At 44.2% G+C, this 25,343-nt stretch overlaps 1 protein-coding gene across 10 annotated transcripts in view; it reads right to left on the bottom strand.

Annotated features, from left to right (window-relative positions):
* Window positions 1-25,343, bottom strand: part of TENM3 (teneurin transmembrane protein 3) — a 1,347,981-nt gene that overhangs the window by 936,903 nt on the left and 385,735 nt on the right. For all 10 annotated transcript variants that reach the window (XM_069631455.1, XM_069631458.1, XM_069631457.1 and 7 more), the window contains exon 2: window positions 2,147-2,444. In XM_069631455.1, the coding sequence (XP_069487556.1) occupies window positions 2,147-2,378 (232 nt within the window). In that variant the 5' untranslated portion in view covers window positions 2,379-2,444. The remainder of the gene's footprint in view (window positions 1-2,146; window positions 2,445-25,343) is intronic.

Below are 25,343 nucleotides of genomic sequence, written 5' to 3'. Positions count from 1 at the left end.
CTGTCGATCAGAGCAACAGAAAATGGAACCAGTGACTATCCTGCAGGCACAGAACGTTTTGCTTTGTAAGTAAATTCATGACGTGGTCACAGGCCTTGTCTGAACAATGACTGGTGCAGCAGTGTCATTGAAAGCAGGTTTTTCTATGAACAAGGGACATTTAAAGGGGGTGTGGCAAGGTGGCAATCCATTGCCACACCCTGTGATGATGTATTTTGTACAGCGCCTACTGCAAACCAGTTAGGATGCATCACTATGGGGTGAGGAGCGGTGGCCCCCAGGATTCGTGTAGAGGATATGATGGGGGAGTGGAGGGGGGCTTTCCTTTAAAGGGATAGGTATATACACGAGTCAGAGGCATTTGCAGAAAGCAATACCGGACAATACTGTGGTAAATATCCATGGTCAGCACCTGCACCAATCCTTCAATATACCACAAGAACGGAATGTGGACCTGTGTCCGCCTTTGTGATTGTGTGGCTTTTTCCCTTAGACATGATCAGACCAGTTGCCATCATCCTCCCCCACCACTTACTGGGGGTGTGAAGGCTAGCCTCTCTGCCACACGCCTAGGCCACCCTCAGATATCTAGCACCAGGATGCTGATACCGGCTTCTTGGGTGGTAGCGGGGAGGGGGGGCAATTTCTCCACCACCTTTGCAATACATGCTGATGCTGCTTACTCAAAGTATAATTCAAACTCTAACAAGGCGGCCGCACCTTTTCTATTGCAAGAGCTGAAACTGTAATCTTCTGCCAACAGAATCCCAACAATAACCATCTCTGCCGTGTCCAGAATAGAGTCACAAGAGGACTCCTCTTGGCTTTTCTCTTTCCAAACCATGGTAATTTGGTAATTTACTCTGGTTTGCATTTGGCTATGAAATGAAATGAAATGCCAAGATGTGTATAATGTATACCTGGTAACAAGGCGTCACTTGGTATCACGGATCTACGTGAGTTTTCCGTTGCGGACTTTCGCATGGGAAATGTCAGCACCACAAAATGTTCATACATTTCCCATGCGAACATACATTTCAAAACCCTACAAACCTACACCCCCACCCACACCCACAACACACCCCGAGCCACACCCCCATGCACACCCTACTTACCTTTTAAGATGTGCTGTGTCCCTGCAGTGCCCGTTCCCCTTCACTTCCGCGATCGGGAACCAGTAACGCGGGGTCCTTTTCTTTTTTTTTTCTTTTTCGGGCAGCTGCAGGGGTTTACCCTGCAACCCCCGCTCACTATACTGTCTAGTATAGTGAGCGGGGTGTTGCGTGGGACACCCCGCAGCCTTTTCTACCTACCTAAAATACATACCACTAAAGGTTCGAACTTTTGGTGTTCGAACCTTTGGTGGTATGCATTTTTCTGACTTTTTTCACTGTCGGAACTTTCGGTGCAGTCATTTTGGCCTATACCTGGTATCACTAACAATTAAGATGGAGAAATGATGCACTCCTTTCTGACTCCTGTACAGTATAGTTATTCTGGTGAAGGGGTCCACAGTTTCCTAGTGTGATGTCCCCTTGTAACTAATCCCTCTCACTATCTTGCTCCTCCTCCACCTTTCTGTTTTACAGTACACACATCCACCAACCAGGCACACACTGCAGCACCCCAGCAGCTGACACCAACATCCCTCCCATCTCCAAACCAACACACACGCAACTCTACACACCTTGTCCACCAACCCACCACACTACAGCCAACTCGGCACACCTCCTGGCCCAGCCGGCAGAGCTGAACCCGTTACCAAGCACTAGTCACATGAATGGGGTACGACTCTGGTTACATAAACCCCATGTACCCTAAACCCGAAGAACAAGTGCTCTGGATCTGCACTTACCAGCATGACCGGTTGTGCATTCAGGTCTCACACAGGACCTACCACCAATAGAGCCCCCAAATGGCAGACGTCACCTGATAAAAGACACAGGTAACATTACTTTACATTGGGCACTGGTGGCACTTAGGACCTTATAGTAGAACTACACCAAGCCCAATTATCTGTGTCAACACAAATATTTAAGAGGGAAAAATAATAAAATAATATTTTTTTACTAGAGAAAAAATATTTTAATATCACACTATCACTTCGAACATATATAAAGAGAGCACTGAGTGATTGTTGACCTACCTTGTCTGGTATATTCATCCGACTCCCGGTGAACCAAATCCTTCACCCGGTTCCCATAGAGCAGTCGGGAGGAGTCATGATCGAAAGCCTTCAGCGTCTCGCTGGAGCTGTACGACTTTTGTGTTGGCACTCTACACTCGTCATTGTCCACGGAAGAATTTGTGTAGCGCCGCTCCTTGTCACGCCGGCTCTTTGTAAGCGAGCAGTAGGGCCTTCGCTCTTTCACATCCATTCTTCATTCATTCTGTGGGCGCATCAATCCAGGGTACTTGAAAGTCGTGCTCGCACTCAAGGGAACCTGTAAGGAGAAGCAGCAAAAGAAACGTTGTCAACTCTCACTCGAGAGGTCATTCATGTGGCTGATTCTTTAAGGTAAGTTCATCATAAAACCATTTTATTTAACTAAAGAAACCAAACCCAGGAAAATGTATTTTGAACACACATGATAACATGAGATTGTATGTTTTTCCACCTTCAAATCAATTCTAATTTTCTATGTGGATATGTCTGGTGACGATCTTGCGAATGGATATTGCCCATGGTTACATATTTTATTTCACCCTATTAGCCAGCGGTCGATAAAGACTGTACGATACAACTTTTTATTCGATAAATAACAATGCCCCTGTAGGACCCCCTGTCAAAGGGCCACACGCGAAACACTATTGGCCTAATTCACAGAGCGTTTTCCAATGGAGTTTTGCCATTATAAAATGCTTCCGTGAATTAGGCCCTACATGGACAAGGTCATTCATGTATTCATTCAGGGCAGGGGTTGGAAGTGGAAAACCAGCAATCGGCACCTAAATGATATCACTGCAGCCAGAGTATGCCTCCACAATGCACAGGTGTGAAGATCAACATTCAGAGAAAGATATTCATCTCACATCCTCGATCAATGCCGCTAACCAGTCATCTATCAAAAATATATATCAGCACAATATTATTGGGTTGGCATCTGCACTGTTAGGTTTGGCCTCCTCATTTCTCTTCACAGAAACAATAATGCCACTGCAGACCTCTTTTGATAAGGTTAAAAACATCACTCAGATCCCCTTTTCCGTGAGAAATATTGCAGAAACGGAACAAAAGTAGCAGACAGCGCTGACTGATGGCATCACAGCGTTGCGCCTTGGCCTCGGGCTTTGATCAAGATGCGGCTCCATTCGCAATACAGAAAGTCATAAAACGTCATCTTTCAACCCAGAAGTTGGATACTCTGTCAGCAGATCTGAATTTAAACTTCTTTGTAAATTTCCATCTGAAACGATGATCATTTTGGAAAGGGTCACCCCTTCCCTCGCACTCCAGTCCCCTATGTTCAAACCCCCACGCGCTTTCATTCAGGAATCTTTGCTATTAGACATAAGCACACTTAAAATTCTGAGCCCACAGTCAAAATGCAGGGAACGTGGGCATTACGCACTGGTACACACCACATTCTCTCGCTTCTCTCCCGATACCACGCTCCTCGCCCCCTTCTCCACACTCCTACACCAAAGTCTTCTTTCAGTCCCTCCTGCCCATGTCTTCTCCTGCCCAGCTCCCATCGCATGGCACCCTGACTGCTGTGGATCCATTTCTGCCTTGCCCACTCCTCTGCTAACGGCTGTAGTTCCTGCCACTCCTCTCAGTCACCACTGCTTTGGTGTACAGGATGCACGTTGTCTTGTTTCCTCCACCATCACAAGTGTGCCACAGCAGGTGTTGCCATTTCTCTGCTTTTTGAGGATCCCCCTGGACACTCCTCATCATCAGCAAGGGTGCTAATGGATAAATGGTCTGTACTCTCTGGTAATGGCCAGAGGTAACAACCTGACCAAAGCAATACCCAACACCATTATGGCTATTTTAAGGGTTTCTTCACAGAAACAAGAGCCCATTTAAGAGACCTCTCAAATTTCGCCATTCCATGCATGAGTAGGCTATCAGTGAAATGTTTTCTTTGAATTCTGAAACTTGTCGTTTTGCTTTTCTCCTTTTTACATGCAGTACTACAAGTTCCGGAAGGAAAACCAAGAGCTTTGGTTCCAATTCCTACCTGCTTCAATGGCTACACAATATTTTTCTGGACTTGTACCTGAATTTAGTTTTATATTTTCAAAATTCGTATTCCATAGCATGAATAAGCTATGCATTATTACATTAATGTAAGATGTTAATATGTTATCTTTCCTTTCAACACATTCAGCTCTTTTAGTCTTTTTTCATAACTAAACGTACCAATACCGGAGCTGTGGCCAACATCCACACTACTATGCCCACCCTTAGCCCAGCAAGACACCCCCACGCCCACCCCCACTTAACTTGCGCACGTCTGCTTTCTTTCTGACCCTGCAGCGTCAGTTCCGTCCCTCTTACGTGGGTCGGATCTGACGCCGCTGGGTAGGCTCATCTCTTTTTCTCATCCCCCGCCTTCAATCCTAAGGAAGCGGGTCACACCCCCGCTTCCCCAAAGGCCATCACTACCGAACATGGGGCGCGGAGAACACCACCACTCCCCATGTTAGGTAATGATCACCCAATATGATCTAATTTAATCGGCCAGATGTACCACTCGATCAGATTGGGTAATACCCCAATACCTACTCATGTCAGTTTTGTGAGGCTTCTGTTTATCAGCTTTGCAAATATATGTAATATTTTGACGACAAACACCATGAACAGAATATTCAAAATGCACCCACCCCGGATCGCCCTATTGCTATGCTTATAATTTAGCAGCCTGTGGCTACATTCTGCAGAGGGAGATCTCATGCAGTTTGCTCCCTTGCTTCCAGACAACGTCAAGGCTCGGCTCCTCCGACTTGGGGACCACCAGCACCGCCTCCTCAGCAGTCTGGCATCTCCCGTCTAGGAGGAGGTCCATCTCAATGCTCACTTTACAAGCATCAGCCCAACATCTTGTGGCGCGGACCTGGTGACTTCATGGAGCAGCAGAGTGCTTGGCGGCAGACGCTCCCTCCTTGCAGAAGCAGCATCTGATGGAGGCGGTGCTGTAGGCACACCAGTAGGTTGTTGGGGTTCGTGCTGAGGCTGGATGGCAGAAGCCATGTCGTGATGGGCAGGGGAAACCTGCAGATGAGGTAGTGCACGGTGCAGGTATTGGCTTTACACATTTGCAATGCATTGCAGGTCTATCGTAAGGATGTTCAATGGCTTCAGAAGAGTTTCCTCCAAGGGACCCCTTCTAGATCATTCTCGGTTGCTTCTCGCCCGCTTACAATATATGTGATTACATTTCTCTAATTGTGAACTCTACAAAAAGAAATGGCAACTAACCTTAGGGTGCAGCTGAACAAAAGCCCTGTGGGGTCTTGAAACAAAAACGAAACCATCTTTGTTGGCTAAATAAAAGGTTTCACGACCTGCAAAACCCAAAATATATATTTAGGGCCGTCATCATTACAAACAGACTTTTTTGCAGACATTCCAGTTACCCTAAATCAGTCTGGTCCGTTCTTTTAACGCTCAAGGGGCATACCTTGAGCCAAGGCCGGTTGCCGATTCAAGGTGAGGTCGGGGAATTGTATGCACTGGTCAGCCTTCTCAGTAGATGCTTTGCAGCGCACATCATTTCTTGAAGCGGTACGCATAGCGATTCCTGGCAAGTTGCATAGTGGATGGGTGCGTGCTTGACGTGCATGATCTGTGGGGATGACAAGGAAGAGAACTGGTATAGGCTTGCAGTATGAGTTGTTAGCATCAAAGCAGACATCAGTCTTGGGCTAGCGGTCCGGTCCATGTAACTGTGGGATAGATACGAACGCTTGATGTATCGGTAAGTAGTAGGTCATGATGACCACGTGATGTGTCACAGGGAATGATGGAAGATATTTTAAGAGCCTGCAGCAGGACCAATGTAGTGTATGTGGAGTGTGTAAGGTCTTTGCCATGCATTTGTGGCTGGCATAGCCAGTGGTTATTTTCATGCAGGTGCCGCTAGACCTCATTTTTGCTGACCTGCTGGAGCTCATCGAATGCACATGTTATGGGGCAGCGTCTGTCTGTTAGGAGTGGTAATGATTACACTGGGTGTGGGTGCCTGGATCATGAGAACCCATTCCATGAGCCTATTTAGCAATAGGCAGAAGGTTGAGCTGGAGGGGTGAGATTTGGAATACATTTAGAGTGTGATTAAAAATGTTGGATTGGTTAATAGAGTCCATAGAAAAGTGGTGTGCTGAAATGTTTCATCTCTGCATGCACAGTCAAGTACATCGTTATCGAGGATGATCTCTTTTGGAGAAAATTAGGTGATCATTGTCTGGCTCAGGTTAACAGCGATAGTATTAGGGTCCAGTCTCGGGGTATTGTCTATTGATTTTGAGTATAGTCTTGTAGCCTCTGCCTTCCAGCCGAGTGAAGTCTTGTAGCCGATTGCCAAGGGCAATCTTGACCGTCCATTTGGTGGATGCTTGCATGTCTTTGTTCTGATGTGCAAACTATGATTCACTTTAAGTTGATCGGGGCTTCAGTCTTTGCCACCTCTTGTACATCCACAGATTTTGAACAAATTCTTGAAGGAGAGATGTTGTGTAACGAATCCTATTCCTCTGGGCATAGAGTTATGCCCATGAAATACATCGCTTTAAAGAAGTGGTCCAGAGGGAGAAAACCATCGACACGACCAAAGTGAGGCCCAGGCAGTGTTCCAAAGTCCTTCTGCCAACAGAAAGCATGAAACTTCTATGAGAGACCAGTCCTGTGCAGCAGGACTTGTACACTCAGGCTAGGAAGTGTGCGAGTGTATGAAGGTGGGACTGCATGGTTGTGTGAGTGGGTGAGTAAGCATGTATGTGCTAAGTATCCCATGTTTTGAAACTGGCGGGGGTTGGGGTGCTAAGGCAGAAAGAACATTCTAGGACCCTAAGCAGCATTGGCAGCCAACGAAAACTTTCAAAAAGATCCTTTTTGCCTCAAAGCACTTACAGACATCTGCATATACTACTGGGTTATAAAACAATATTTGCCGTCCAGTTGTCTTTACTGGAGGACGGCCATGGTCACAAAAAACAGAAATCTGCCTGCGTCAGTTAAACTTTTCCACACATGAGCTTCATTTTCGAAGTGACCTTATTGTTTTATCTATCCAAGCAATTTTCTAAAAGTGCAAATGTTACTCGAGGCCATCATGGAAAGATCTGGCAAAACGTTAATTTGTAAGTATGTGGAACTATGTGATGTGCAAGACTTCGAATTGACATTCTAGCGTCTTCCAGGTCAGTGAGAAAGGGACACTCCATTGTTATTTAGTTCGGGGAAGTTGCGTCCACTAAGCGTTCTCATTATCTTCATGATCTTTTCACCTTTCGACAGTACGGACATTCTATAAAGCCAGTTGTGTGTTCGTTATTAGAGTCTCTCATCGTGGAGCAACTTGTCCCAAATTAATAGAATCTCATGGAAACAGAGCAGTGTCAAGCGCAACCGCCCTCTGTAGACATTTAGGAGAATGCTGCATTGATACTGTAAATATGTTCCCAACTTTCAATATTTGTTGCAAGCTGAAATGACCTCGTGGTCAAACATTATCCAGGTCATCATCAATTTCTCGTGCACTTCCTTCTTTAAAACAAGTGTTTCATTCTTGAGCATGTGACGGACCGCCATCCCAGGGGGAGGAACCCACGAGCACTCCGGAGCACACGCCATTTTCTACGCTCCCTAATCCCCGACGCATCAACAAGTACTGCAGTAGTCCGGGGAAACAGTGGCTCTTTTGATACAGTCATGTTCCCATGGACAAAGATAATACAAACTATAATTAAAATAGAATATAAGCCTCCTATACACAATACCGCATGGTCATGGGGTCAACGGCACACCGTTTATTAATGGAGCCACCATGAATTGGTCATTGTCCATACGAAATAGAAAAGTGATAGAGAGTGTGTGTGTGTGTGTGTGATTGTGTGTGTGTGTGTGTGTGTGTGTGTGTGTGTGTGTGTGTGTGTGTGTGTGTATATATATATATATATATATATATATATATATATATATTTTCCAGTGAAAACCCTTTGTTAAAGAGATGTTATGGTTATGTAATGCTTGTACAAAGGCTTTTTAATTCGTGGTGATCAGTGCATTCTAAGACCTTCACTTATAAAATCCTATGAAATTCAGTGAAAGAACTTTACTTGAATGGATGTTATGGCTAAGCTTATGCTATGAAAAACATGCAAATTCAGTGAACAAATCATTGTTAAACGAACACGATGGTTGCAGCACAGAATCTAAAAACCATATAAATTTGCCATTTATGATAAGTCACATATTTGTAACCTACATACATACACACAAACACACCCATCTCTGAATCTGATTGGACAGCCAAATTAAAGGTCATATTCAACCCCTTTGGCACATGTCCTCAGCCACTGTGGGGTAAAAATATGCACCATAGGGGTGTATAGGACCTTTTTATGCCTCTGTCCACTGCATTTTACTGCACCGGATCCACAGTTTGAACACTGGACCCATGAATCCAACATGGCTGATTTTTAAAAAAGGAAATGGGATCATCAGCCAATCAAAATACCTCACATTGTGTGACATGCAGATCCGCAACCATCCATGCATCTGGACAGCGCAAAACACATTGTTTTTCAATGTAAAAGACAAATGTGAGCATTTCAAGTTAAAATTCAGATTTGTGACGGTAACACCGCAAACACACACGTCAAAATGTTCTACGCATTTGTGCTTGACATATATATTCATCAAAGCAAGCAAAGCACTCACGTTGGCTCAGACACCAGCTTGCCAATAAGGCTTGGCGCAAATCCACTCATCTTTCTGTGGAGGGGAGCAAAAATTCCCACTGGGAAATTAACCTTTGGGATCCCCCTGGAACTTTGGTGCACCAGGAGAGAGAACTTCATGAAACTTTCAAAAAAGATGTAAGAGGGGCATGTATATTTGTTTTACAAGTGTTGTGCAGATCCAAACAAGAGTGTTGCGATCTCCAATTCTAATCTACATATATAACAAACATTATCTACCAGTAACAGTCTTTTCTGGAGTTGGTACCTGTTTTATCCTAAATGTACAGGTACCAGCAGTGCTCCACCAAATCAACACCCTCTGATTGATTGTTCTCCTGTAATGCACGTGCTGCAATGGAATCAATGCAAGCTCTGGACTTCTAAACTAACGTCGCTGCAATCCCCCCATAAAACGTTTTGTTTTATATTCTTCTGTTCCCGCAGCAGAAAGGTAGAATGGGAGCATGTACATGCCTCCAGGCCTGTTTTTTTCACGCTTTATACATTTTCGAACACAGCGTAAACAGGTACAAGCTCCAGAAAGAATATCAATGGTAGATGTCTTCTAGGGATAGTGAATCTCTTTAATTAGCATGCTATGTAGAGATTAGCAAGCATTGTTGACCTTTGGTGGGGCATGTGCAGTTAGTCCTATGACACTTATTGGAAAGTGTACTACTTGACCCACATGTATGTGCATCTATACAGTCGTGTTTTGTCAGTATGAATTGAGTGCACTTTATGTAATATGTCAAGTGGTACTTTTGCTAGAAAAACAAGCATTGCTCATGTTCAGTGTGCCATTGGTGGGGTTGGCTGGTGTTTATGTAAAGGCATAGCACTGCTGGATGCAACGCACAATCTGTCTGGCATTGTTCAATGGAAGACACTTTCGTCCAATAATAAATTGCTCAAAAACGTGCTTGTTTTACATATGTCATATGATCTTTTATTGTGGAACATAACTGTGTGGGATATATTGACCCACTCAACGGCATTTCCCCACATCACTAAGCTGCATTTGCGCAAGAAACAGCAACCTGGCTGCGCTGGCTCCTGTTCGCACCAGGACCTCAAAACTGCATTTTGGTAGCAACCAAAAAGATGGCAGCACCATCCTGCCAAGCCCACTTCAGGCAAAAGGGGACACTCTGGAAAAAGTATGCCAGTGTGTTCTGAAACATAGAAATGGAATCAAGTGAAACAGCAGCGTTGCTTTGCTGCAAAAGCCAACATATCCATTGAAAAGAAACCCTTTTTCACCTTTAAAAATGCTGCTCTGACACTATTTCCATCTGTTCTTCCACCAAACACTGTGATTAATAAAGCCCTGCCATGCCCATACATACCCCCCTGTCCCTCAGCCAAATCAAGCCTTATTCCAGAATGACAGGCTGTGCCAGCGAAAACCTGAAATCCAACAAAAGCTCTACTGCATCAAACACGGAAAAGTGCTTCACTTTGGCTAAAAAGCATCAAAATGACTGTTTGAAAAGGAATCAAGAGCTGTATGTACACATGTCAATTTTATGGAGACCTTTGCCTTGTCCAGACTATTGTGTAAACCATATTGGAAAGACAGATGCCAAACCGAATTTAAAGAAATAAATACTAGCAGTTTTTAACACATGTTGAAAAAAGGGCTTTGCTGACTGAAGAAAAAAAATGGCCTATTTAAAAATAAATTGTTGAATGCAAGACCGCTTACCTAGCAATGTGAAGGGGTTTGTGGCTGGGGATCATACACGCATACAATATTTTTATTCCACAGGTTGTTTTAATTGAAGAACCAAAATAAGAAATTAAAGAGTTTAAAACACATCTGCTGAATTTGCAAGCTCTAAAAAAAACTGTTATACAAGTGCCAGCCCTGAAACGTCCCTCAAGGGGAAGGGTGGTATCATAAAAACTCTCAGCAGATACCGACAACCCCCTGATAATTACGGGTTTGAACAGACTTTTTTCTCTGCTAGGACCCTGACAATAGAAGTCCTGGGACACTAACCTGTCAAGTGGAAGGGGCAATAAAAACTTCAATTAAGCTGGGAAGCCCCCACCCTTCTCTAAAGGAAATGACAGTTGGCAGCCGTTGAAGTTAAAGAATTTTTTTTCCTCGCAGTTTCAGATATAATTCTATGAGTTTTCTTTTAAGACTTGGTACAACTCATTGCCACATGGGGAACAGAAGTTACCAAACATGGCAAATTACAAGAAAAGCATTCATGTTACAAATATGAATTGTTGTACATACATCCCTGGGGATAATGCACATCTGTGTACAAAGTTATGGAATTTTAGGCCAAAACGTTCATGTTTAAAATTACAAAAATATATCAGAAAGGCGAAACAAGGTCGCACAGACTGGGGGTTTGGACTGATATGTGCTGCACATAATATGTAACCTGTGTATATAATTTGCCAAGAGATTGCAATGGTGCAAATGTATGTTTTTGGCAAAATAGGATTTTAAGTAATGAAAATGTGGGAGTTTCTGGACATCTTACCTCATAAATCCGACATTTCCTGAAGTCCAATCAACTGAGAGCGAGGCAGAGACTAGCACCCTTGTCAAATACCTTTCTTATGGGTGTGTTTAGCTAAGCCTGCCCCAGTCATATATTTGGATGATGTCACTAGGCATTATAAATAAGGGTCCCTGACAAGACTCTGGACACACACTGATTTCCTGCGCTGCGTTCCTGTACCCATCATCTTCCAGATACAGACTCCAACTACAAGGCCAAAACATTGCTGATTCTGCTCCAGGGTTCACTGCAGCACCCAAGCATTGCCGATCCCATTTCCAGCAAGGCCTACCATATATATATTTTTTTTAAAACCACTAAATTTCACATTAACAAGGGGAGAACTGTGGTACCTTTGGCATCCTGATCCAGCCGGGCTTGTTGCCACTCACTGCATGCTGCTGCCATCCTGCTACCCTGATGCCCTATCTTATCCAGTGGCCAGAAGTGCTACCCAGTAACTAGTCCATGCCCTGATGATCCTGTCCCACTGATTTTGTCCGGCTGTCCTTTGTTAGACCAGATCTGTGTGGTGACCAGAACACCGACAGTCCAAAATCCAAAAACTAAAAAGTGGACTGTGAGGAACCATAGGAAACCATAGTATACCTTGCCTTGCTTTGTCCTATCCCAATCTCTAAGCTATTCTATTCTGAGTCTGATATCTTGTTAAAATTGTCAGCATTATCTGTGAAACACTGCCTTTGATTCCTGGTGTCAGCGCCGATTTTCTCTTCATTTTCGTTTTGCATAGAACATAAGACATTAGCGATTTTGATTAAATTAATTAATTTTCCATAAAGGAAATGGGGCACACCACGTGAAGGGTTGCAACAGCCGCGTATCTGTGGAGATTTACTGGTGGCATTCTCTTTTTCTGTGTCATTAAATCCAGTTTAAGTAAAATTTGCAATCCCTTTTAAAGCCGCTTTTCTATTTTTCACTGCTCTATTTTCCTAAAAACGAACCTCACTTTATCTTGCATAACTCACTCAATTTTCCAGCTAGAGACCTAATTTCACTTCCATATTGTACCTATGATCTATAGCTACACCCCAACACAAAAACCGCATTGCGATTTATATTCCACCTGTTTCTATTAAAAACCATTTTGGTAAATTCCGGCAGAAATGACAAAGTTTGCTAATTTTCCAACGTGTCATTTGCTGCAAACATGTTTTAAAACGTGCCACTCATTTTCAAACTGTATTCACTTGGTTATACATTGCTTGTGATTGTTTGTACTACTACATGGTTGCTGTATTGAGGAATAATATTTGTTTCACGGTTTTTACACACATTTATTCATCAATTTCTGAGTGTCATTTTTAGCATTGTCAGGGTTTAAAATCCGTTTTTCTCTCTTGTTTGGGAAGGGAAGGTCTGATTTCAATTCTGTTTTCCATTTGTCATTCCTGATTACCTGCTGTTTCTGTTTATCCATTCAAAATTGATTATGTGTGGGTTGAGGGTACATTGCAGGGGGAAATTCTAACTCAAGTGCTATCTTACCTAAAATCAAAAAAGTGTTCCTATTCCCTGGTGTTTTGTATATGTGTCAATAGAAGGTTAACTAAGTGCCTTGCTTACATTCCTATTGTTCTCATCACCCCATTGGTGATTGCTGCCCCCTATTAAAAATGTTATGATTTCTTTTAAATTTTCAAACAAATAAATATTATATTTTATCAACCAGCCTTGTTCATGGTCCATTGCGACCCAGTTTATTTGAAAAGGGTGTGTGATATGAGTGGTGTACCCTCTCAATATTGAATCTAATCTATAAACCTAAGCATTTCAATTGCGCGCTGCATACTGGGCCGAGACTAAGGTGTGCATCGCCTGAGTGAAATCCTTAACAACTGCTCATTGTAGAATTATTTTGTGTTTGGTTTATTTTGTAACCGTTGAAAGTTGGAACCCTATAGACTAAATTTAACTTCGTTGAGAATTATGGAAGAGGGTGAAACACCACTGTGCCCTTGTGTATAGCTACAAAGGTTTTATCCACTACAGTGCCCATAACTAATTGGCCCTCATAATGGTTGTGACTGCTACTAGGAAGGTCAATTCATCAGTGCTTAAATGAGCCTTTGTGAACTAGTTCAAATGGTAGTAGAATTAATCTGTGTAACACTCCGCTATCCCATCATAGGGCACAATTTGAGATTGGTGGGTAAATTGCATTGGAGGGTAAATACTTTCTACACATTACAATAAATATTTAACCACTGGGACTCGCCACCACAAAACCTTCATGATCTGAAGCAGGGTATACTGCTGGTGCGGCTAAGTCTACCTTTAGTGAACTGGACAAGAGCCAATGAGGTAAAGCATGATTTACCTGTGATCGTTGCATCAAGATGAAGAACCTCTTCCATATGTTGAAGTTGCATGTTCAGTTGCACACCTCTCGTAGGTTTATCTCAAGAATCCATAGACATTCTAAATAGTATAACAGATAATTCCCCGAATACAACCTGACAATGTTTTAATGTCACGTGTAACAAGTGCAGGAACCACACTTATCGCACCCATGCTGGAGTGATCAAGATGAGCCATGCTTTCATGCAGAAGTTTGTATTACGCTATCAGAGGAGTGAAACAACTCTGAAAAACATACAAATAAGGAACAGATAAGGAATTCCTGAAGGGACTGCTAAGAAACTGGTCTACGGTATAACTGACCATAAGAATATATGAATCCATAATACATGTAGATGTTAATTTGCTCTATCCTTAATATTTAGCCAATAAGCCCCTCGACTGTGGGCCATTACCACATAAGGCCCATAGTTACAGGGCTCGGGGGCATTACCTTATGCGGTAATGGCCCGCAGTCGAGGGGCTTATTGCCATTAGTACCCCGGCCCATTAGACCGGGGTTCTAATGCTGTTTTTTTCCGGCTGCTAGTGGCGTTGCGTTTCGCAGCTGGAAAAAAAAGTAAAAGAAATGGCTGCCATAGACAGAAAACATGGTCTGTTTTCTCTTTCAGTGGCAGCCATAGTAAAGCAATAAAATGGCTGCCGTGGAAGGGGAGAAGGAACTACATGTAATCCCTTCTCCCGTTCCAGGGCGGGCTGAGAAAAAAAAAAGAAAACGCAGTGGTCATACAAAATCGTACGCGGCCTTACCATCAGGTAAGGCTCACAAACGAACCAATCGGTTCATTTGCAGGGGAATGTGAAACCCACGCCGGCTACTAATGTTCATTTTGTCACTTTCCACCTTCCTGACATTCAAGTAGCCCTGCAAGCAATGTTGCAGGGGTGAGAGATAGAAGTACATCCTTGGTCACTCAAAGCCATTTTACATGAATTTTTATTATATTATAATGTATTACATATTCTTATTCAAGAAGGGCATACAAGGGATATAGTTAGAGTATTGGCAAAAGAATGTATGGAAAATTGTATATATTTGTAAAAATAAAAGAATATGTTGGATGAATGATGTTGAATCTGTAAATATCACTTAAGGAGGACATATTTTGTTAGGTAACCCTACAGGGACAAATTACCAGGAAGATATCACAGACAAATCTCACTTTTTTGTGTTTACAAAACACTTAAATACCTTTAATACCAGCTTAGAAGATAGCTATGGGGCAAAGCACTCGCCTTAGGAACAAGAGGATGCTGTGCAACATGGGTTTGATCGCTGGAACAGAACTTAGAAATGGTGAAGTATGGCATAAGCACAATATAACTAACCAATAAAATAAATAAACATATGTGAATGGTCAGAAGGAGGAGGCAGACTAGAGTTTGCCATTCTTGGAAGCTTTTTTTGAAATAAGAAAAATGCCTTACTTTCCGTAAGCTGTGGGTTTCCCTACCCAACACAACTAACTAGTGTGCGTGTTGTCAGTAGTGAAGTCCAAAGTAAATATCTGTCCTACATCCAAAACTAAGCTGCTCTGACCCTACCACTAATACTAAACAACTAAAGTCCAGGGGAATGACTCCCTTCTCCTGGGGTGGCTTCTTATCCGATTGTCTTAGTGGACAATCTTCTTGGCTATCTGTTGCATTAATTTGTTCAGTTCATTTAGGGGACATTTCCAACATCCTGACTTCCCCTTCTCCCGAGATGGCCAGACCCTGAGTCCTGACTGGTGTTCCTTTTGGTGAATCATACAGTTTCTCTTTTCCCAATGGCCAGCGTATCTCTTGTGAATTGTAACCAATCTGACTGGTGTTCCTTGTGGTGAATCATACAGTTTCTCTTTTCCCAATGGCCAGCGTATCTCTTGTGAATTGTAACAATCTGACTGGTGTTCCTTGTGGTGAATCATACAGTTTCTCTTTTCCCAATGGCCAGCGTATCTCTTGTGAATTGTAACCAATCTGACTGGTGTTCCTTGTGGTGAATCATACAGTTTCTCTTTTCCCAATGGCCAGTGTATCTCTTGTGAATTGTAACCAATCTTCTTATAGTCACAGTTCTTATTACTTTGTTTTATACTGGGAAGATTATGAAGGTCATAATAATGATTATCACTCTCTTCGTCACCTGCTTTCTTACTGGGAGGAGTTTGATGAGCCCAGTAATCTGTATCACTCTTCTGGTACACTTGGTTTCCATTAGGATGAGTATGAGTATCCCAGTGATCTTTATCACTCTTATTATATGATTGGGTCTCACTGTGACGAGTATGAGCAACCTGCTTGTTATTCCTGGGGTCTTTCCCGGGTCTTCCGCTCTCCTCTTTACCTGTGTGAACAGGAGTCGTGCCATCAGGTCTCCCATTTCCTTCATGCCTGCTTCTCTTCTCTCGGTCAGGAGGGCATCTTCCACTGAGCGTCCTTCTCCAAGCACACTCTCCGGTGCCTCTATATATGTGGTTGCTGCGTCCATGAGGTATTCTCTCTCTTGCCTTTAGAAACACTGTAGTTGCCTCCTGGAAGATATCACAGACAAATCTCACTTTTTTGTGTTTGTCTGAATGCGCTTGGGGTGCTAGTCCTACTTTTGTTTTTGACCTGTCCCGGTTTTTTCATTTCAAAATCTGGTCACCCTAGTTACAAAGAACAAATTCATAGATCTGTGACACTTAATACAACAGCTAATTTTCATACAATATGACCCACGTGGAGAGGTCAAAGGAGAGTCTGCAATGCATCCACCTCGCCCCCTGAAGTTCCCTTTTCTGGAGGATTCAAAAGGAAAATTGGGCAGCTGGAACCAGGAATGTCAGAATAACTGTTGAAAGAAGCAGTGGGAGGAGTTGTGGACTTCATGGTGGGTCAGTGGGAGGAGTTGTGGACTTCATGGAAGAGCGGTGGGCAGAGTTGAGGACTTCCTGGGGGCTTCGCACTGGCGGGGATGCAGGATCTGCGACGAGTTCAGTGAGCTGGTGCTAGAGTGAACACAACCAACTTAAGTTTGAACGGTGATTCAGGCCAGAGTCCACCTTTTACACAAAAGCATGGCAGACTTTATCTGTGCCATATCTTTTTCCAAGCAGAAGCTGATGCATATGTGAGGCAGTCACCTAGGTGTGCGCCTGTGCAACAGGGCGATCTTGCGGGTTTCTCAGGAACTCTCACCAGTCAGCACCTCCAAGGAGGGTCCCATCGGCACCAGTGAGCCACTGGCAGAGGCAAGCCTGCCCTGCACCCTTCCGGCTGAGTCTCCCTTAGGTGAAATATTTCTTTTCACATTTGTGAAGCATGCCTGCTACTTTTCATGGCGTGCTGTCCTGCAGGGCTCGGGTGGAGATCTCGGTTAGAACTTGGCCATCTTTGTCCGAGTGTCGCACGCCCCTCCTCGCTAGTCAAACTGTAATTCTAGATTAACTTCAAATCACATTTTATTCTAAATTACACTATAATGTCCTCATGAAAATAAGCCCATTTGAAGTTGAACTCCCATACACAACCATGTGACTATATGGAGCCAGGCGTAGCATTACAAGGCAACAGGAACAGGCTGTAAACTAAAGCAGTTAATATATGCTAATGATCATCATGCCCAAATATTAATTAGCCACCTTCTTGCTGAATTGTCAAGACTCCAGTTAGGTGAAGAGGAAATACAAGCAAACAGTTTATGTTTCAGAGAGGGAGAATGCTGCCATAAATCAGCTCGGCAACTCCATGGCAGAAAACCATGAACCGCACACAAATATTCTGATTGCTGGAATGCAAAGGAGGCTTTCGGGCCACCTTCTATGGAGTTACAAGTGTCACTCATCCAGGGCGTCAGCAGGCCTGCAGGCCCAATATACTGCAATGGCAGGCAGCGCCTACAATTCAGTACTTGCGCCGCCGCGGAGCTTCCCGCAAGGCGTATTATAGTTCACCATGACAAGTCCTAACCGTCACCTGCCTCCCGAACCTTCCCTGAGCCCTTAAGTACCCCGGGAAAAGGCGCTCTACCCCCCGCGGCCACTCGCTGGCCGTGTGCAGCGCCAAAATACTCCCCGGGGGGAACCGCTTCGCGTTCCCCCCGGGGCCCCCCTTTTCCTCACGGCTTCATAGGAGTTGACCAAGAAAATAAAACAAAAAAGAAGCTTTGAAGCGGATGTACCTGCAAAAAGCAACAACTCCTGCTACTAAATGCCGCTTTCGGCTGCCCTCCCAAATATGCATATCCTAGTGAACTTGACAAGGCGGTAATGGCGATAATGCGCACCATATTCAATAATGGTAACCAATTATTGCCTGCTTTGAAAATAAAGCAATCGGAGAGTCGAAATCACTAGAAACATTGCCAGGATCTCCCTGCATCTAGCACGCGCTTCTGTCTCCAGGCGGAGCTGGGTTTCTAACCCTGCTAATTAGTGCATTCATTTTCTCTGCAGGGAGCATGCGCGCTTGCATTATATCTCCTAGGGTGTAACTTGCATGAAACGGTAGCGCTCCATTGCAACAGGTGCAAGTAATGTCTACAGGTGAACCGAAAACTATAATATATGGCATCCTACGGTACGTGTACAAAAGTCAGTCATTTTTCTTATTGCGGGTTAGCTGTAACATCAATAATGACCTTTAAAGGTACAATGACCTGATATGATAAGTCATTTATAACGTGCCAGTACACAAGTGTTTCTAGGTGAGAGAAGACAAAAAGAGGACAACACAACGATCTAGGCCTTGTGTCATTCAGATCACGCAAGTGCGGGGGAGCGGAGGGGGGCGGTCGCGAGAGGGAGAAGTGCCAGGAGGGAGGGGAAAGTGCCAAGGAATTCATAAGCGCTGCCAGGGAGGTGGCTCATAGGTGCAGATAGGGTAACTGGTCGTGCAGAAGCCTGGTCCTGTAGGATCAGCAGGTGGCCAGGTAATCGGAATGCGCAGCAGACAGGGGCATCAGCAAGGGAGAGCTCCTGGGGGTGGGCAGAGGGGGAGAAGTGCCAGGGAGGGGAGAGTGCAAAGGAATTCATAAGTGCTGCCAGGGAGGTGGCTCATAGGTGCAGATAGGGCAACTGGTCCTGCAGAAGCCTGGTCCCGTAGGATCAGTGGGTGGCCAGGTAATCGGAATGCGCAGCAGACAGGGGCATCAGCAAGGGAGAGGTACTGGGGGGTGGGGCAGAGGGGGAGAAGTGCCAGGGAGGGGAGAGTGCAAAGGAATTCATAAGTGCTGCCAGGGAGGTGGCTCATAAGTGCAGATAGGGCAACTGTTCCTGCAGAAGCCTGGTCCCGTAGGATCAGTGGGTGGCCAGGTAATCAGAATGCGCAGCAGACAGGGACATCAGCAAGGGACAGAGAACACAGAAAGGGAAAAAGAAGGTCTTGAATTGCTTCCTGAACCTTAGGTGGTCCTGCTCAAGATTGAGAGAGGCTCTTGCAGAGGGAGGCCCCAGTCGAGGACAGAGATCTACCCCCCACTCTCTGCCTGGAGAAGCGTATGACCCTCAGAGATTTGGAGGTGGATGAGCGGAGGGATTGATAGGGAAGATGCTTAGGAAGAGAAAGTTGGATGTAGTGTGGTCCCAGGCCCCACAAATCCTTGTGGATGATGCAAAGGGTCTTGAACTTGATCCTTGCAGCCACAGAGAGCCAGTGGAGAGATTTCAGGGCTGGCGAGATACGAAACCTGGGCTTGAGGCCAAGGACAGGTACCCCATACCTGTTCTGGATTAGTTGTAGAAGGGGCGAAGAGTAGAGGCAGGCATATTTAGAAAGAGACTGTTGCAGTAGGTCAGCCTAGAGAGGACCAGGGCTCTGGAGACAGTGAGCTTTCGAGAGTGGGTGGAGGTGAGAAAAGGAAAAATACCTCTGAGGAGGTGCAGCTGATGGTGTGACTTCTTAGAGACATCAGAAATGTGAGGAGAGAAGGAAAGGGTGGAGTCGATGATGACACCAAGGTTCTTAGCCTCACAGGAATGTGCAGGTAGGGGGCCCAGGGTGGCCGGTCAGAGAGAGAGAGAGAGAAGACGAGTGCAAGTATCCCAATGAGGACGATCTCAGTCTTACTGGTATTAAGGCAGAGATTGCTGGAAGTACTCCATTCCTGAATTGCAGATAGTCAGGTATGAGAGAAGGAGCAGACAAGGCTGAGGGGAGCCTGAAGGAGAGCTGGGTGTCACCCACATAACACTGAATGTTAGAACAGAAGGTAGATATGCAGTGGGCCATAGGTGCCAGGTAGTGGTTAAAGAGAAAAGACCCAAGATGGACCTGGGAGGATCCATCTGAGAGAAAGGCGGTCAACCAGGCTAGCGCCTGACCAGAGATGCCCAGGTTGTCATGGAGATGATGGAGCAGGATGGCGTGGTTGGCTGTGTTAAAGGCACAAGATAGATCAAGGAGAATGAGGACAGAAGGAAGGTTAGAGTCTAGATTAGAGAGCAAGTCTTCACAGGTATTCAAGAGAGCAGTTTCTGTGCTTCTTGTTGCACTGAAGCCAGACTGGTGGACATGGAGACAACCAACAGATTCAGTATGTAGATTAATCTGGGAGAAGGCCAGCTTTTCCAGGAGTTTGCCCAGGACAGGAGTGTTGGAGATTCGGCGGTAGTTTGCCGGAGAGGAAGGATCATCAGAGGGCTTCTTAAGGAGGGGTGCACAAAGGAGTGCTTAAGGGGGGTGTCACTAATGTACTTTAATCAGTTATTACACTTCAGTTGTGAGGTCACAATAGCTGTTGCTTTAGTCCAAAACAAATTTCAGCTATCGCTGAAGCGCTTAAAGACAGCCTGACAACCTTATCTAAACAAAACCAGGCACCCAAAACCTGGAACGAGCTACCTAAGAAAATACAGAACACAACAAACCACCTAGCATTCAGGAAACTCCTCAAATCATGGCTCTTCGCAGCGTAACCACAACGGAGACGCACTCAAATGCCCAGACAATAATACAACAATGAAAATAACCCCAACCTCGGCCTCTCTCAAATTGGACAAACACTCAAACCAAAGAACCAACCACTCGACAGAGCATAAAACATCATGGAAAACAGCCACTAAAGGAAGGCTCCAGAGACTGATCACATACTTAAACCCAGATGAAAGCCCTCTAGTGACTCACCCACTCGTACGTACCAGACGGACCATATCCAGACCGGCAGACGCATTTAGATAGAATTGTGAATATTAGCATGGCCACACTTAGATGGAGTTGTGGATATTGGCCTGCGTCGCATTTGGATGGAACTTTGAATGTTGGCATGCCCACACCTGGATAGAATTGTGAATACCGGCCTGCGTCGCATCTAGACCTTGAATGTTAGCATGCCCGCACTTAGGTGAAACTTGAATGTCAACATGCCCACACTTAGATTTGTGAATATTAGCCTGCGTCGCATCTAGCTAGGACTCTGAATATCAGCATGCCCGCACCTACGCTAAACGTGAACACTAGCACAGGCCACACTTAGAATTGTGGACAATTGGCCTGCGTCGCATCTAGATAGGATTGATTGAAGGATAACATGCCTGCGCGTAGATGAAACTTGAATGATAGCAGGTGCCACACTTAGAATCAAGAAAACCAGCCTGCGCCGCATCCAGATTAAGTTAGGAATGTTAGCATGCCCAAACCTAGACAGATTTCTAAACACTAGCCTGCGCCGCACCGAGAAAAGACTGCGAATGTAGGCATGCCCACATGTGAAGGCCAACAAGTGCCACACTTAGACAAAACTATGAATGTTAGCATTCTAAAGGTCATGTAACCCACTAACCAATATAAGCTCAAACTCTGCATACTTATCTCACTCAAAAAACTCACACAACCATTTCTCGCACAACAAACCGCACACACTTCACAACACTGCAACAACACATAAGCCGGAGCAACAGCACACGCGGACTGACACCGATCAAATACCCGCACCAAAGCTCAGGACCCGGTGTACACCGAGTTGAAGCTGCCAACAGAAAACTACTCTTCTCACTATCCTACTCCCTCTTCATCCTACTAACCAATCCCCCCCCTTATAATTTACAGATCCGCCAGAGCGCCTGGGGACCAATTCCGTTGGTGACGGTGCGCGGTACAAATACCTTTAACATTTAACATTTAAATTCCTTTATTGTAAAATAGCTTTGTCATGCAGACACTAACTGATAAGGAATTATTTACGATGGAATATTTTGTCATGCACTGCTGGAGCTCAACTCATGGGAGAAAGAATATTTCTGCAAGTTATCATTTATTTTAAAAGCACAAAACCTTTTTAGTTGCAGGTTATTAAACTTCTTTCCCTGCTTAACTGCAACAAAATCCAAACTGATTTTTCACTGATTAAATGTATACGCAACTGCAAGATGTTACATTGGATTATGCAAGAGTCCAGGTAATAAAGGGGATGACACTGCGTGGCCATGAATCATAAGCAAGAAAATCCCCCTTACCATATGTGAAAAGGATATTGGCAAGTCAACTCGGGGCGCATGACCTTGTAAAGGAAATTGACCTTTGGCATCATCCCAGAGACGTTTTTATGGGAGGGCAAAAGGGGCACTTGCCTGGGGCCCCCACCTTGGAGGGGGCCCCACAAGGCTAGCTGATTTGAAGAAGTAAGATTCCATTGTTCACGAGTCTTAAATAGCACACGTCAGGATATTTTATGGGGTGCTGCTGAGGCTCTAAACCCATTGCCTTTCTGTTTTGGCAAGTGCATTCTGCCTTGATCAATTCATCATGTATTGCTTTCTGTGTTCACTGTGGTACGCACATTGTGTGTGTTCCTTATGGTACAACTCTGTAGCATTCTTTCCTTCCAGTGATGTTGATATATTTGATTCCAGTATTTCTAATAGTATGCAAATTCTTCCTTTTTTCTAGGGTCTGGTGAGGGTCAACGGTCAAAAGGATGTTCCTGCATGTGACAGGGGCTTTGTGAAGATTGTGAATGGCATGAATAGGTGGCCTGCTCAAGGAAGGTGGACTGGAGGCCATAATGATACTTTCATGACAGAAGAGGCCACCTAGAGTGCGCCAGATGTGTATGGTACCCTTCACCTTTTCTTTGAGACTTAGTGCTGAGAGATTAGCAACAGAGTCTGCTGTGGTGGTATCGTCATCTTTCTCAAGCCAGGTGTTGACATCGCTCAGTACCATCATATGTTGCTAGTTCATGGGTAGTTTCTGCATCTGCAATTTTGTCTGCAAAATATGGACGGCAAGAAGGTCTATATACGAGGTGGAAGCTTAATGAGGAAGTGTGATAGACCACGAAGGTGAGGGAAAGTGATGCGCAGTCTGGGGTGTTGCCGACATAAGACACTGAGATTTTAATCAAATTTCTAAGACCCAATGCTATCTCTTCAGCTTTTATTGGAATGATTAGCACATTCGGTTCTTGGTTCACTTTTTACACTTTATTTCAGATTACGTTTTGCAGGTTCATCTCCAAACTGATGACACACTGATTTTGCTTACATGTCCCTCTTTCAATGAGCTCATTCACTAGCATCTTTCTTCCTGTCTTTTTGTTGTTATATCTTGGATATCTTCCAGCCTTCTCTATCTTTATTCCTCAAAAACTGAAATCTTATTCTTTCCTGCTTCTTCTCGGATTTTATCTCCTCTCCAGAGTCTTCTTTTGCACCAGTCTCATGATCAGTTTTATTTTTGATTATTCTTTTTCATTACAGACCCATATCGCTGTTGTAATTCAATCTTGCCACCGTCATCTTTCTAATATACAAAATGTGAAATTTGCTGACCTTTGCTTCAACTAAAACTTTGCTACAAAGTGTTGCTGCTATTTCTCATCTGCACTATTGCTGCTCTCTTCATGTAGGTCTTCCTAACTATGCTCTATCTTACACGTTCCTGTAAGGATGCTTTTTGGTTGACCATTTTCTTCCAATGTTTCTGCTTATTTGGTTCGCCTTCATTGGCTTCTGATTAAACAGCGATTTGAGTGTCAATTTTTTTTCTTAGTTTTGAAAAGTATTCACACTCTTGCTCCTTCGTAGCCTTGTTCTTTGATTTTTCTTTGTTACCTTGAGTGTAGAGGAGCAGCCGAATGCCTCTACAGGAAGTCCCGCCCCTATTCTGCCTATATGTTGGAAACCAGAAATTGCGACATGTGCAGCGTCAGTAATGGTACCTCTACCACAAAGAATCCCGAAAGACTGATGGTCTCCTAAAAAGAGCGCCAGAAGAAGTGTGAAGATGTGAAAAGGAGAAGCTGGTGATGCCACGAGAAGTGAATGTGATGCACTGAAAAGGATGACTAAAGAAGAGGATGCATTGGTGGTATAGAATCTGATGACGAAATAAAGAATTGAGAAGACTTTCATGCACGTAACGCAGAATGCACAAGTGTGAAGAACACTGAAAAAAATACAGGCCGTTCAATAACGGTACAGACGCTGTAATGCAAGTAGACTAAGCATTCACAAAGCTGGCTATACGTAGTATATAGACTGCAGGCAGTGCCGCAACATAAATGTATATAGAGTTATGGACATTCGATGACATATTTTAGTAAGCGAATATCCATGAAGAAAGATGGATTCAAAGCTTTGTGTGTCACAACAAAGAATAGGATTGAATTTGGAGAAACATCAGAGAGGCTGTCTGGCTTGATGTCAAAGAAAGGAAGTAGCCAAGAATTGGTTATCAGCGTGCAAATAACAGTACATGTGAGAAGCCAAGGCCTCCCTTGTTAAAATTGCACAGAAGTAACACCATGGATTCCAAATTTCTTCATTAAAGGTGAACACATGCTATTATATGAGCAGAGTCACAGTCTCTGATCACGTGAGCTGAGGATGAAAATAGATGAAGAGCATGGTGCACCGGATTGAAGATAGCAAGTGCTCATACTTCCATATATTCCCCAGAGATGAGGAGCTACTGTGAGGCCAAGTTCAAAGACAATGTGAACGGCAGAAGGCATGAGTGATGAGAGATGGCAGGCTAATTGGGTGGGAATATAAGGGCAAGTCCACCCAAAAGCAGCTGGGGTACCAGCTTACATGCTGCTAGTGCATTGAATGTTCCAGAAAGGTACACGCATGCCAAACAAATATATAGGGCCATATAATGAAGAGCCTTATAGTTTAAGAGGCAATGAGGTTTTGCGTTTCTAATTATTGTTGAAGATGACTTGCACGAAGGGAGGGCAAGAGTGGCCCACCTGACTATAGAGACCCAATCACAGTCCCCGCCCTTATAGAAGTATACTTAGATGTTCCCCGTGAGACAACACAATCCCATGTAGGTTTTCTTAATTTGCCACGTAGTATGGCGTCATGAATGAGGTTTTGCTATAAAGATGTGATTTTTGTAAGAATCGGTGAAATCATGCTTTGCGACGTCCGTTGATGTCCGTTGTACTCCCCGTTTTAGATAATTGTTAATAAAACAGTGTTATTTGCAACTTCCTGAGTCAGTCTTTTTGCGTAGTTTGAGAAGCTATTCTCTGCCCCATCCAAAGTATGAAATGTTACCTTTAGTAAAAGGGCTGAAGGGTCAAAGGGAGCTTTGATTAGCTTC

The sequence above is a fragment of the Ambystoma mexicanum genome, chromosome 6q (genome assembly GCF_040938575.1).
Source record: "Ambystoma mexicanum isolate Mex_15411 chromosome 6q, UKY_AmexF1_1, whole genome shotgun sequence".
Taxonomy (NCBI): domain Eukaryota; kingdom Metazoa; phylum Chordata; class Amphibia; order Caudata; family Ambystomatidae; genus Ambystoma; species Ambystoma mexicanum.
Note: the sequence above shows the minus strand (reverse complement) of the source record. Positions and strands in the feature narration are given on the sequence as shown.